Consider the following 13,962-nt stretch of genomic DNA (forward strand, 5'->3'; position numbering starts at 1 on the left):
CAACAAAGAGGCTTAACCACAAATGCAAAAAAGTGTAAAATAACTGGAGTAAACATACTTGAATCCTCAGAAAGCGTGGCCTGGCGTAGGACGGCAGGAAGTCCTCGACATGTTTAAAAACAACCGTGGAGTCAAACTTCAGTCCATCCATCAAAGTAACAGCAGCCATCCCGGCTCTTCCCTCCTGGCCTGAAGACAAAAGTTAAACAATCACAAAACAGGAGTTAACTGAAGTTCAGTATTGCTAATTAAAAGTGTCAGTACTGAGCAAAAGTCTTGAGCCACCACTCATCTCTTCATATTTTGACTTTGTCAACTGTTCTTATGCAATAGTTTTCCAGGCTTCCTTAAGATCTGTCAAACTCTTTCTTTAGACATTGGCTGCTTTCTCATTCATTTTTAGTCCAGTTCTTATCTCTGACCATTTTAAGAGGAATGTTTTTTTTTGTTTGTTAAGCCATATGACTGTCATGGTCCTCTAGTCCTCCTGTGCTGGCTCCCCATTTCTCTCTCCACTGCCCATCTTCTATCCTTTGTGTGTGTCGCGTGCATTGTGTGTGCGCTCATGCATGAGAGAGAAAAAAAAAATACACACTTTTTGATACAGGGACAGGTCATTCCTCTGCATCCTGTCTTTTAGTCCATCATGCCTGTGATGATGAACTCACTTGTTGGTAATCCTGTAATCGGCTGGTCACTACTTAAGGAGAAGGAAGGCCTGATTGTTAAACTGGATGCAGTTTAACAATCTCTTACCTGACAAATTGTAGGGCTGCGTTTGTAAAGCTTTAGCATATTGTGTTCTCCTCTGTGCAGATTTTTGAACATTCATACCATAGCTGGACTGGCCATCAGGCATTTGCTCGGTGGGCCGATGATTTTTTTTTTTTTTGGAACGGTATAAACAATGAAAGGTGGTGGATTGGCCAGATGCTGGCCGGTGTGTAAAAATAACTCAGTTGTTTGGTGGTGGATGTGGCGGAGCTTCCACAGATTCAGTAATATTAACAAGTGGTGGAGGCCAGCAGGTGGATGAGGGACAGGGGAAGCAGGAGGAGGAGAGACCCGAGGCAGCCGATGGTCTGAGTGTCATGTGAACTGAACTTCAGGTAAGAAGTTATGACCTGCAGTCTCTCTGGGTCACATATAAACCAAATTTAGGTGGAGTTTATTTTTGTTATGCTGACTTTTTACAGTCAGTTACAATAACTCGTACTGCGTACTAGCTAGCATGACAGACTTTCTCTACAGCTGGGTGGGTGCTATGAATTTACTGATGTTGAACTTTATTTTGTTCATAAGGTTAGTTAGTAGAGTTGCCAACCGTCCCGTACAAAAGGAATCGTCCTGCATTCAGAGAAATTATTACGCGTTTCGTGTTGAGCTGAGAGGAGACGCAGTTTGTCTAGGATGGAAAAAGACACAAAGGTGGATTTATTCTGTCGTTACGCTGCACAGCTGCCTCTTCTTCTCTCATTCTCTCCTTCATTCTCTCATGAGTGGGAGACCAAAGATCACATTAACATGTGTGTCTCTGTATTAACAGACATGCCATATTGGCTTAGTTTATTTTTCTTATCATTGTTGTGAGGAGACCATAAATAGCATTTGTATTTTCTGTTGTACAGTCCATCTGCTGTTATGGAGTTCTTCTTATGGATAAAAAGTGTCTTTTTTTGTTTCAAAATAGCTGATAACCATTCGCTGATAGCGGCCAACATCCGCAAACAAATATAATTCTATAAAGTGGTTCTATATATTGTGTAACTGCTAATATAGAGCGTTATTAAATTTATTGCTAATGCAATCATATGGCACACTGACTTCTGAGGAAATTTTAAATGGCACTCGCCCTCAGAAAGGTTGCCTACCCCTGATGTAAAAGATGGATGAAGCCACTGATGTCATCCAGTGCTCTTTGGACTGTTTGTTTTATGGAGATAAATGTTTAATCTCAGTTTGCTGCTCCGTTTGGTTAACCCTCATAATGTCCTCCCGATTTTCATACACCTGTGGTCCTCAGGGACAAAAAATGACCCAAGGACAACACAATTAAAGCTTGCTTTACCTTTTCTTCAGCAGCTTCTCAAGTTGGTTATGGTCCATTACATCACAGCCGATGGCGTTTCCTGGATCGTGTCATCTCCTGTCCGGTTCCCGTGGTGGGCTTAGGTGTCCAAAACCCTGCTCGCTGCTGTTTTTTTTACATCTTGGGAGTCGTGGAATAAACCTTTTTTGCGCCTATTAACCTGGGCTTTACAGACAACTTCTACTCAGGCTCCAGCTCCAACGAGGACTGCTCTAATAAATCCGCAGTCCTTAGCAAATAGAATGTACATTATAAACATTTTTTTTTCTTCCAATGAATTGAATCTCCTTTTTGTTTGGGGAAACCTGCAGTCGGCTGAGACTGAAGAAGTCACTTGGGTAAGTGATGAAACGTTTCTCCCACAAAATGCTACATCCAGATGAACAGAATCAACTTTTGGAGATTTACTTACCTGGATGATTGAGCATGCGTCAAGACATCTTGTCACTGAGTTACCGCTCTCATCAGGTAACATAGTTATTCGTACCATCATGAACCGTTTTTCCAAGGCTGTACCACTTTGTGGCCCTGTCTAAACTGCCCTCAGCTCCTGAAACAGCAGAGTTACTTGGCCAATATGTCGTCCAGCTTGACGGCTTCACATCTGACATTGTCTCCGACTGAGGACCACAATTTACCTCTTGCATCTGGAAAGAATTTTTCACCATCCTTGGGCCACGGGCCAGGTTGCTCTTCAATACATATTTTCTTCCAACCAATCTACCTGGTGCTCCCAGTTGGTGTGGGTGAAGTATTCCCATAATTCCACAAACTCTGCAGCCACTGACCTTTTTCCTTTTAATTTCTAGCTCCGGTGAATTGACACATGGGAGTGTGTCAAAAAGGGGGGTATTCCAGGTTTAACATGAAACAATGGTTTCTATGATCATTTTTATGATATTTTTTTAGGCTGAGTATCACACTGGGACAGCAGGGTAAATGAAAAATGCTTTTTGGTCACATGTTAGAACGTGTGCAAGGAGGGAAAATGTTAGGATTTATTTTTTGATTTCTTTTACTAACATAAGCGGTTATAATCATTTTCATACACACATTGCAAATGTGCTCATGAGAGTCGGCACTCAGTCTTCTGAAGGTCATAAGCTTCGTTCGGCACGACTGTGTAGACTGATATATTGTAGGAAATGACTTAGAGTGCAGAGGGGTGACTGCAAACATGCTTACACACATAGATAATAATTAGACGAACTCTCTAGGCAGAGAGGTGTTTGCCTTTTCTGTCTTTTACAGAGGAAGGAGCAGACACCAGACGAGGTCATGGAGATATGAAGATCCTTCGCACCGAGACTGCCAAGACAGCAATTGGGGTCAAGGGTCATGCCGTTTGGGCTCCTGCTAGTCACCTCGAGAGGATCCCAGGACCACAGCAATAACCGTGAAGGGGTTGGCGGAAATCCAGAAGCACCAGACCAAGGCGGGTCTGGCCAAGAAAGGGGAACATGGCTGTGACCCCAAAAGAAACATGGATCCCGGCCAAGGGGCAAATAAATCCCCTGATCTATGCAACAAACTGAAGGGTAGTCTAACCCCTGACGTTGAAGAAAGAAGAGGAGAAGAGCACAGAGAATCGCCCGTCCCGTAAGATTAGCTGTTTAACTGTAAAGAAGGTCTAAAGCTCCTAAGACAGAGGTTCTAGTCTGAGCACAAAGGTGGAAGCAGAAAACAACCAGAATGGGAGATCTGAGAATTAGCTTTAGTAATAGTCTGTGATTTTTATGTTATGACAATTGCCCAAACACAACAGTCATCCCATATATGGTCCACCCGTTAAAGGGGGACAGAGGAACAAAGAGGGAAAAGAAGCGGGACAACCAAGACAACTGACACCTAGTGGGTAAAAAAAGGGGGGGGGGGGTGTAATGTCTGGAGAGATGTACTGCACTTTCATTCTTAAGAATACGACCCCAGATGGTTCTGTAACTAGAGCCCTGGGAAGATTCAGAACATCATTTAAGAAAATTAACGAATAGATAATGATAATGATAATCCGTTGGAGGAGTGGATGACGTCTGTCCTTGGGCAATGGAAGGGGTGTATTATGTCCATTAGGGTTTCCTTATCTGTTTTTACATCTGATCAGATCGAAGGAGGGACTGTTGGGATTAAATAATTTGCAGTGCCTCAATAATGCTATGTGTTTTTATTAATAAGTGTTATAAAGTTATATAGTGTAGTATTAAGTGGACACAGCCCTGTAAATAAAGGCATGAGAACATGTGTCCTAGGGGAGTAGAAAACTGCAGACTCTCGCTCATGCTTGCCTGGGAAAAATACAGATAAGAGGGGACCATCTCTAATGGAAAGTTACTGAGACACTGTTGTTTAGACTAGAATGAGGGAGCTTCTGTAATAAAACTGTCAGGGGCACGCCACCATTTTGAGATCCGTGGCAGCGTGTCATGCAGGACGCATCTCCTACTGAGCAGTGTTTTGTCTTCCATCGGATGCCTCTGAGGAATCAAAAGAACTTGGTGAAGTGTTGATATTTACACTTTCTACCTTCAAGGCATCACTTAGCTACCGAAAGTGCAGACTCAGGGAGTCAAAAAGTGCACTCAAAACAGCTTTACTGCTGAACACAAAATAATTAAACTGAAAACCCAAAATAACTTGACAAGCAAGGCAGGCAAGCAAAACACAGCATGAGATGAAGGAGATTGTGACACAGACCAAGGAACATACAGGGCTTAAATACACAGAGGGAGCAATCAGGGAATGGGAGACAGGAGGGAAACACAGCTGGAATAAATCGGAGCCAACGAGACAAGGGAAGCAAAACCAGAAACAATAACGTAGGACACAGACTGTCAAAGTAAAACAGTAAGTGACGGGAACACACAGGCATGGGACCAGGGCAGGCACAGAGACACAGACTAGACACAAAACAGAGGGAGTATGGAAACCAAAACCAAAAACACTTGCAGGCAAAAACCATAATGGCTTTTTGGCTCTCAGCGAAGGCGGTCGCACTTTTCTCCTCTCCTTTCCCTTATCTTCCCTGCTTAGCTCCTCATGTCCTTGTCTTGTTTTGTTTTTTACTACTTTTCCCTGGAACATCCTCTCACAGTCTGTTCTCTAAAACCTAAAAGAGGAATTATGGATTGGATCAACTGGTCCCTAAATGCAATTGACACCCCTTTCAACGAGAAGTTTGGGCTTGGGTGATCCTGAGTGCTGAAGATATCTACCTATTCAGAACCATGGTAACAGGGTTCTGGCTGATTGGAGCTGGCTTGGCCCTGACTTATCGAAGAATTAAGAAAGCGGAACCGGCTGTTCAAACTCCCCACAAGGCTGCCCGCTGGGATTGAAACGATGGGAGAGGCGTGAGTTTCTCAAAATGGGCTCATTGAGTCAGCACGGATAAGATCTTGGAGAGGCTATGGCTGCTGTGAATACTCAGAATAAGATCTGACTGCAGACTGGATACATCTCGGAAGGGCTAGCCCGGAATAACATCTCTGGGCGCAAATTGGATGACATCTCGGGGAGGCACACTGCCGTGAGTTCTCAGAAATCGGCTCCTTGAGCACAAGAAATGACAACATCACAGGACGCAAGTATGGCGAAGCTCGCGGCTCTCCAACGGGAGATTGAGAGACCAGTGTTGGACTGTAGAACTGCTTTGAAAGTCATATGAGCTGTTAGCACTAAAGTAACAATCACCATCACTTATGCGGATACCCTATTGGCGCCAACTGCAAGGCTGGAGCTGAACAACAACACCCTGATAACGACTGTGTTTAGTCTGTTCCTTCCCATTCCATGCAAGGCCACCTGGGTTGGCTGGTAGACTGTTTACTTAGCCTGGCAGGGCGAAGGACACTATCTCAGCTGAACTATGGACACGCACACACACTTACACTAATAAGCACACACTCATCCCCCTCCCTTTCCAAACGCCTTCGATGCTTGTTTCCTGCGGGGGAACACAGCGGGTCTGTGTGCCGCGCTGGAATGGTAGCGCTGTGCAGGGCGGCTGCTGTGTTCGCTTCGGATTACTCCTCACCCCCTACCCGACCCTGTGGCTTGTCATGTCCTTCACAATGTTGTGCTGTGGACATTTATGTGCAGAGGAGTTTTTTTGCTTCCTGTTCTCATGCTGTCCTGCCATGGAAGCACAGCATGAGTAGAGGTCTCTTTTTTTCCTCTTGTACTTTCCCATTGTAGTGTACATTTCAGTGTCTTTCTGTAATGCTACCGATCTCCGACTTGTATCCCCATGTAATGTCTGTGTTGTGTGTGTAAGGTCGGGGGGGGTCCCATTTCACTGCAGGGAAACCTGCAAGTGGCGAATAAAGCTTTGATTGATTGATAAAAAGTACAAAAGTCAAAACACTGGGTCGATGACGACACTGTGTACAAAAGGCCCCGTAGTTATGGTTTTATTCTGTTCAGTTGTTAGTTCACCTGTAGTTTTTAGAGTGGCCAGTAGAGGTCACCCCACCGCTTTGTATGAGAGAGACTATTTTCAGGGAGAAACGTGGGCAAAGCACCTGAGCTTTTCTGCTCCAGATTACCGGCAGAGAATTGGTTATTCAGTGAGAAGTGTGCGTTAATGAGCAACGTAAGTTGGTGATGTGTGAGGATGTGATAATAAGATGTGTTTGGGACTGTAACCAAGGTTAGGGGGGAAATGACTATGTTTCTGTCTGTGCCGCTAGCGGGTGCTAAGCTAAGCTAACTCTCCTGCCGTATGGTTGGGTAGAACTGTGTACCTGGTTAGCTCTCTCAGTGGGTCTATGCGTGAGTCGTGGGTAATATATGGCCTATGGTATTATAGAAGATGTTAGTTTATTTCCCGCCTGTGTTTATGTTAATGTACTCTGGAGATATTGTTGTGAACACTTTAGTAATGTAGTATTGTATTTTCTTTCTGTTCCTTTCAGAGACCACACACACACACACACACACACACACAGATTTATTGCCAAGTAATATTTACCAGTATATCCCTGTATTCAGCACCAGCTGCCCGAGTAGTGTGCGAGGTGCATTCCACCATGGCACAAACTCTTTGACTGTATATCCTTTACCCCATGTGTTTACTGCTCTAAATAAGCTATATTGAAATAGAGGTACAATCTTCTGGAGAGAAAAAATAATAATAAAATAATAAAATCTTGATCTTGATTTAAAAAAAATGCTTGATTGTGGAACAATTTGATTAATGATTGACTAAACAAACTAAGTGTGGTGTACATTTTGTTCTTGATTTTGGAGCATAATATGTACCTGGCACTTTGACTCCGTAAACATTGGCTTCTTTAACACAGTCAGTCAGCACAAGGATGTCGGCCACCTCAGCTGTAGCTACGTTCTCCCCTTTCCATCTGTTGACATTTTTTGTTTTCAGTGCTCTGTGTGAGCTCACGTTTTTAAGCATTATTTCAAAACATGCGCTCACCTGAATGTGTCGCCAACACGATCGTGGAAGTACATGAAATTATCCTCATCGATGCGCAGCAGGTCGCCAGTGTTGAAGTACAGATCACCTTTCTTGAAGACGTTGTGCAGCTTCTTTTTCTCAGTTTGATTCAAGTCTGTCACATAACCAGTGAATGGAGCTTTGGCTGTTATTTCAGTCACCAGAAGTCCAGGTTCACCTAATCAAAGTACAGGAGAAGTCATATTTGGGGTTGTTATATTTTAAATGCAAGATGCATGAGACATGCTGTAAAGACATTGCATTTGAGTCTTTTAAACGTTAATTTTGTGCGTGATGAGGTACACTGTGGCTGAGAAAATGAACTGGGTAGATTTAGGATTTAGGCATATAAAATGTTTATAGCATTTGAAAAGATGCATGGGTGAGAACTTGAGAAGAAAAAAAAATCTTTGTTGTTATAACCATGCTGGAAGTAAAACACCTTTCTCAACCTCCATGCAGAAACCAGAAGAATCCCTCAAAGGCTCTCCTTTGTCTGCATCATATTTGATCACAGCATATGGAAAAAACATCTGCAAATTTAAAAAAAAAAAAGAAAGAAAGAAAGAAAGAAAAGAAAAAGCTAAAACACTGCTTCATGAGTGACAGGTTTTACTTCTTAATGTGAGCTGAAACATGGACTTTTACCTTGTGCAGGAAGGTGTGTCGCCCAAGAGCTCCCATCTTGCTGCTATAATTCAACAGAGCAAAGTTTCCCTCAGTTGCGCCGTAAAATTCTCTGATTTGAATTTCCCCAAATCGTCTCACAAAGTCCCTCCAAACATCTGCTCTGATCCCGTTGCCTACTGCAAGTCTGACTTTGTGGTTTTTATCACTGAGTTTCTGTTTGAAGAGAAAAGAAGAGCATGCGTTTGTTAGTTTTCTAAACCTTTCTGTGTGAGACAGTAGTATTAATGTTGATGCTGTGTTGGCACAAACCTGTGGAGTGTTGCAGAGATAACGCATAATTTCACCTATGTACTGTATGACAGTGACATTATATTTTCTGCAGTCGTCCCAGAACTGGGAAGCAGAAAACTTACTCCTCAGAATAACAGGAATACCTGCACACAACAATAGATGACAACAGCACACTTTAAAGAGTAGCAGTGGAAGTAGTCAAAATTTTTACTTTATCACCAACGTCGACCTCAAACTGGAGCGGTTCACAGCTGAGTGACTAACAGCAGAAATGGGTGGGGGGTCCAATCCGGGTCAGAGAATTGTTGCCCCAAGTCGAGAAGTATCTTGGGGTCTTGTTCATGAGTGAAGGGAAAGGGGAGTGGGAGTCCTGTGGTGTGGGGTGTGGCTCAGCAGCAGGGGAGGGTTGACACAGTGGGTTCAGGGAGCAGTGATAGGGAAGTCTGTTTGGAACAGCTGACAGACAGAGATGGGTGTGCGGCAGAAGAGAAGTTGACAGCCAGGAGCTGTTGCCATATACCAGAGTTCGGCAGGCAACAGCACAAGCGTGTGTGAAATCATCAATTAAGAGTTATCCTTAATTTGAAACATTGCATCCCATGTGTGTGTTGTGAAACCAGAACATGTTACAAGAAAACCGATGATTGAGGTCACAGCTGCAGTGATGCAGATTGTCATCCAGCATGTCTCTGACTCTGGTTACCTGGTCGACCTCCAAGAGCTGTCATTTCTGGTTTTTGGACTTGTTTTGCTTGTTTATTTTGATCTCAATCAAATAGTGTGTGTTTTGGATGTGGTGGAACAAATCTGCACCAACTGTGTGATGCATTCACGTCAATATCGACCAATATCTCGGAAGAATGTTTCTAGTACCTTGTTGAATCCATGCCACAGAGAATATTGCCAGACAAAGGCATTTAACACCGTACCACAAAGATCTGCTTTATATAGTAACAAGTGTCCGTTTTTGGGGTTTTTTGTTTTTGTTTTTTTAAACAGACCCAAAGAAATTCAATATTTAGTGATGTTTAAGTCAACTTCTCTTAGAAATCTGTTTTTAAAAAGTGGCTATTTTCTAAATGACTTAATGAGTTGTGGATTGATTGTTGGGCACAACGCAGGGAGAACGTGGAATTGCATCTGGAGATTTTGATCTCAGCTTAAACACTGGGTTTGTTGATAAGAAAACTAAAGATTTACACAGTTAACAATAGTATATATCCAAAGAGTTCATACCTCTTTCAACAGCTCCAGTGAAGACAAGGAGGCCAGTACTGTGATAAAGCGGGAGGGTATCATAAATCACATCTTTGGAGTTCACTCCTGTTGTAGCCAGAAGTAAAGAAAAGTTCCACACTTTGCTGTAAGTGACCACAGCTGCCTTAGGGAGACCTGTTAAAGACACGCCAGATGCTCAGAGGGTGAATGTGCCATTTCTTTCACTGATGCATCGTGAATCTCAGTAAGTAGTTTACCTGTTGTCCCTGACGTGTATATGTAGGCTGCTGGACTCTGCATGGTTAAATGGGACCTTAACTCCTTGGATATAGGCTCAGAGGAAGCCTGATTCATTTTATCAATGAAGCTTTCCACACCTGCAGTTTCACACCTGTCAGCTAAGATGAAAACAGTGATCTGCTGTTCATGCAGATGGGGCAGCACCTCCTTCACTGCATCCAACAACTCTAGAGTAGAAAAGAAAGAAAGAAAACACAACAAACCTTACAAAAGATGTTCCTGTATTTTAACAAAGCTCAGCTCAATCTTCCTCTGCAGCTTTATTGCTCATGAGTGATGATGAAAGATGTGCTTGAATCCTTTAGATAAAGGGAGACAAACAAACAAATACTGGAGCACAAATAAAACCTGTGTATTTGAAATATTAGGTAAAAGGTCTGTGAAGGTTCTCAGTCATCCAGGTCATCGTAGTCAAAGGAGCTTGCAAAGAAAAGCGTCTGGACTTCTTTAAGTTGCTTGAAGACGTTTCACCTCTCATCCGAGAAGCTTCTTCAGTTCTAAGGTCAAATGGTGGAGAGTCCCAGATATAAACCTAGTGGGAGTAACCCCCCACAGAGGGACAAAAGGACCCCCTGATGATCCTCTAATCGCCTGAGCCAAGGTGTGAAACTGGGCGTGGGTCCCAATCAGCCAGAGTTTCGGGTGAGCTCATTGTGAAACCTGGGGGGGCTAACTCCCACTAGGTTTATATCTGGGACTCTCCACCATTTGACCTTAGAACTGAAGAAGCTTCTCGGATGAGAAGTGAAACGTCTTCAAGCAACTTAAAGAAGTCCAGACGCTTTTCTTTGCAAGCTCCTTTGACTAGGTAAAAGGCCTTTGCAACAAGACCACTTAAAAAAAAAAAAAAAAAAAAAAAGCTAAGCATACAATCTACATGGATGTACATCACCCCCCCACCCCACCCCTTCCACACAAACAAGATGCACGAGCACCTAATGAAGGTAGGTTAGGGCCGGGTTGTGTGTAGAGATTTGATTGGGCAGTGACAGTAAGGAAAAATGTACGAATGGGTTTTTGTCATGGCTTGTACAGCTGGTGGACAGCAGCCCCTCAGTTGACCCACCGGGAATATGCCCAGTGTGCCAGATTACCAGTCCAGCCCTGGTCTCCCATATTGATGTGAAGGAATTTTGGCTGCCTCTGCTTTACAGGGTTTCTTCCGGTCTTTGCCTGCATTCATTGATGCGCAGCTCTCTCAAAGCCCCACCACTGCTTTTCAGTTGGGTTGGGGTCTGGACTTTGACTGGGCCATTGCAACAGTGTGATTTTTCTTCCCCTTTTTCAGCCAGTCTGTTGTAGATGGTTAACCTTTTTGGCCAAGCTATAGCTGTTTGACAGTTTTTGCCAATTTTACTTTTGTTTTTCCTTTTAACTCCTGGTAGATTCAATTATTGTGTTAACACATCTGAATGCTCCAGACAAGCAAACAGAGCTTCTGGTTTTACAGGTGCGCTCACACTTGTTGCCCACTCTATACAGTCAAAGGACTGTATAGATTGGAAATTATTTTTCACAGGACGATATGTCCCATTTAAGATATCCAATTTAATTTAAATCAAACAATCTCCCAATGAAACCCTAAAGCCACATATAATATATAAACTACGGTTCTATTAATACTGTTAATTTTTTGCATCCTCTTCAGCCATTTAGTTACTGATTGATTTATGCTGGGGAATCTTTTTTTATTTTTATTTTTTAATTCTTTGTTTCCCACTGTGACAGTTTAAGTCAGTAAATCTTTAGAGAGGCATGTTCCATTCTTGGAACTGCCTTGATGTTTTGTCACTAACAATATATGTGCTAAATGAAGGGGCAGTTTAAATAACTAAAAGTTAAGATGGACCACAAGTGCAACACATTATTTTTGTCTGCTTTGTGAAGAAGAAGATGAAGACAGCCATATGCAGTCATAAAAAGGTGTACTGCATGGTGGAGAAAGTGGTTTTCCTTCTGTTGAGTATACATGTACTCATTTCCAAATATTAAAAATTTAACTAAAGCAACAATAGGCAGTGAGAAAATGTTTAAGAAGCTTCTTATACGGTATGAAAAGTCATCCCTGTTACTGGAAAGTGACAACCATTCTTTGCATTTAATGTAAGATACTGACCCGGAAGTGAAGTAGAAGCACAATTTTAGATATGTGAATAAAGACTGATACTTTATTGTGGTGGAGTAAAAATGGAAATTCTTATATCAAACTCCATCAATAGATTACTCCATTGCAGGCAAACAGTGCATAGCCTACATTGGTGTTTTTCCCATGGCATGCCAAAGTACAGTTTGTTCTCCAATTATTTATGTATTTATTTGTTATTGAATGTTGAGTAAATGAGCTCTCTACTGTCTCCATTGCTTGGAAAAGCAGACAGAAATGCAGGTACTACCTTCAGATGCTACCAGAGTTGTGGCTCCACTGCAGTTGAGGCAGTGTAGCAGAGACTTGGATCTGATGTTGGAGTTGAGCAAAGCTCCGGGACATCCAATCTTCAGCAAACCCAACCAGAGCCACAGGAACATCGGCTGGTTCCCCAGGAACAGCGCCACCGCGTCTCCTTCCTTTACGCATCCAGCCTGCAGAAACGCTCTCGCAGCTCTGTTGCTCAGGACATCTGCTTCCCGGTACGTGAACATTTCATCTTTAAAATAAATTAAAGTCTTTTGCGGCTGCGTCTTCACCAAGTCTAAAAAGCGGTCCAGGATTGAGTAATTAGTCTGCATGCACTTTAATACAAAGCGCCTTCTTTTTATTTTCGCAAGCACGTACTGGACATCCTGGAAGAGATAAGGATGGCGGAGTAAAACGCCACATACAATCAAGGCTGCACACACCGTCCAGACCAACATGTTTGTCTCACAGCTGTCCTGCTGAAGACAGAGCGGAGGTATAAAAAGGTGCAAGGAGCAGGACCACAACTTACATGTAACTACTGAACAACCAGGTGATCTACATCAAAACAGATGAGCAAGAGGGGCAGCATCCCCTCTTGCTCAATGATTGTGTAAGCCTTGTGTAAATGATTAGAAAGGACAGGAGCTGTTAACCCTCCTGTTATGTTGCGGTACAAATTGACCCAGGACCATAGTTGGTGTTCCTGGAAACCAACATAACAGGAGGGTTAATTATTAAGCTTCAGGCACCTGCAGACGATAATGGTAATGGATAATGGCGGAGACCGTGACAGCATTGCACAGTGTCTTGTGCGGTCAGAGCTGCTCTTCTGCCTTCCTTGGTAACAAGTTGTTTTTGTTTTGTTTTTTACTTACTGTTGCCTTCCTATTAGCTCAAAGCAGTTTGGTCATTCTCCTCTTGTATCAATAAAACATATTCATCCAGAGAACTGCTGATGGCTGGATATGTTCTTTTTCAGAACTTTCTCTGCAAGACCTAAAGACAGTTGTGATGGAAATTCCCAGTAGATCTGCAGTTTCTGAAATACTCAGATCAGCCTGTCTGGTACCAACAACCACGCCACATTCAAAGACATTTAAATCATCCTTCTTCCCCATTCTGCTCAGTTTGAACTTCTTGATTGTATCGGCATGTTTAAGTGCATGTAGATGGGCACTGCTACCATATGACTGCTATCAATAGGTAGTGGAACATGTACATGTATCAAGTTGCATGATACCGGTGTGTGGAAACAGCTAAAAGTTCGTTTTTATCTGTAATCCCTGGGAACAAGCAGCTAGTTTTGGACATGAATGGATGAATGGAGTGAGCCGGTGTAGACAAATAGACAAAAGCAAAAATCATTGTAAATTTGTAAGTCCTGCACTCGCTGATACATCTGAAAAAGGAAAAAAAAAAAACCATTGTCTAAACATGGACAATGTCTGCGTTTAATATATTAATATATGTAAATAGATTCATGTTTATTCATTTTCACATATCTACCAAATAAAGAGGAATAATAGATCAGCTGCTTTTTTGCTTGTAAGGTTTAGCTTTCATAATAAATTTGCTTCCTAGTTTTCA

At 42.6% G+C, this 13,962-nt stretch overlaps 1 protein-coding gene and 1 long non-coding RNA gene across 5 annotated transcripts in view; one reads left to right on the plus strand and one right to left on the minus strand.

Moving 5' to 3' along the window:
- Window positions 1-12,989, minus strand: part of LOC147324862 (long-chain fatty acid transport protein 2-like) — a 21,504-nt gene extending 8,515 nt beyond the window's left edge. For 3 of the 4 annotated variants that reach the window (XM_086298996.1, XM_086298997.1, XM_086298998.1), the window contains exons 1-8: window positions 12,371-12,989; window positions 9,935-10,144; window positions 9,696-9,851; window positions 8,478-8,602; window positions 8,187-8,381; window positions 7,981-8,071; window positions 7,518-7,716; window positions 7,346-7,443 (exon numbers count right to left, since the gene is read on the minus strand). In XM_086298996.1, coding sequence (XP_086155122.1) covers window positions 7,346-7,443; window positions 7,518-7,716; window positions 7,981-8,071; window positions 8,187-8,381; window positions 8,478-8,602; window positions 9,696-9,851; window positions 9,935-10,144; window positions 12,371-12,830 — 1,534 coding nt within the window. In that variant the 5' untranslated portion in view covers window positions 12,831-12,989. Of the gene's footprint in view, window positions 1-58; window positions 190-7,345; window positions 7,444-7,517; window positions 7,717-7,980; window positions 8,072-8,186; window positions 8,382-8,477; window positions 8,603-9,695; window positions 9,852-9,934; window positions 10,145-12,370 lie in introns of all 4 variants that reach the window. The other variant, XM_086298995.1, reaches the window with a different exon arrangement.
- LOC147324863 (uncharacterized) lies at window positions 6,568-13,342 on the plus strand. Its single transcript, XR_015130233.1, has 3 exons — window positions 6,568-6,677; window positions 12,352-12,605; window positions 12,744-13,342. It is a non-coding gene; the product is annotated as an uncharacterized LOC147324863 (long non-coding RNA).
- The last annotated feature ends 620 nt before the right edge of the window (window positions 13,343-13,962 follow it).

The sequence above is a fragment of the Aulonocara sp. 'chitande type north' Nkhata Bay genome, linkage group LG7 (assembly GCF_057382095.1).
Source record: "Aulonocara sp. 'chitande type north' Nkhata Bay isolate Kocher_YH1m ecotype deep benthic linkage group LG7, A_spYH_male_GT1.1, whole genome shotgun sequence".
NCBI lineage: Eukaryota > Metazoa > Chordata > Actinopteri > Cichliformes > Cichlidae > Aulonocara > Aulonocara sp. 'chitande type north' Nkhata Bay.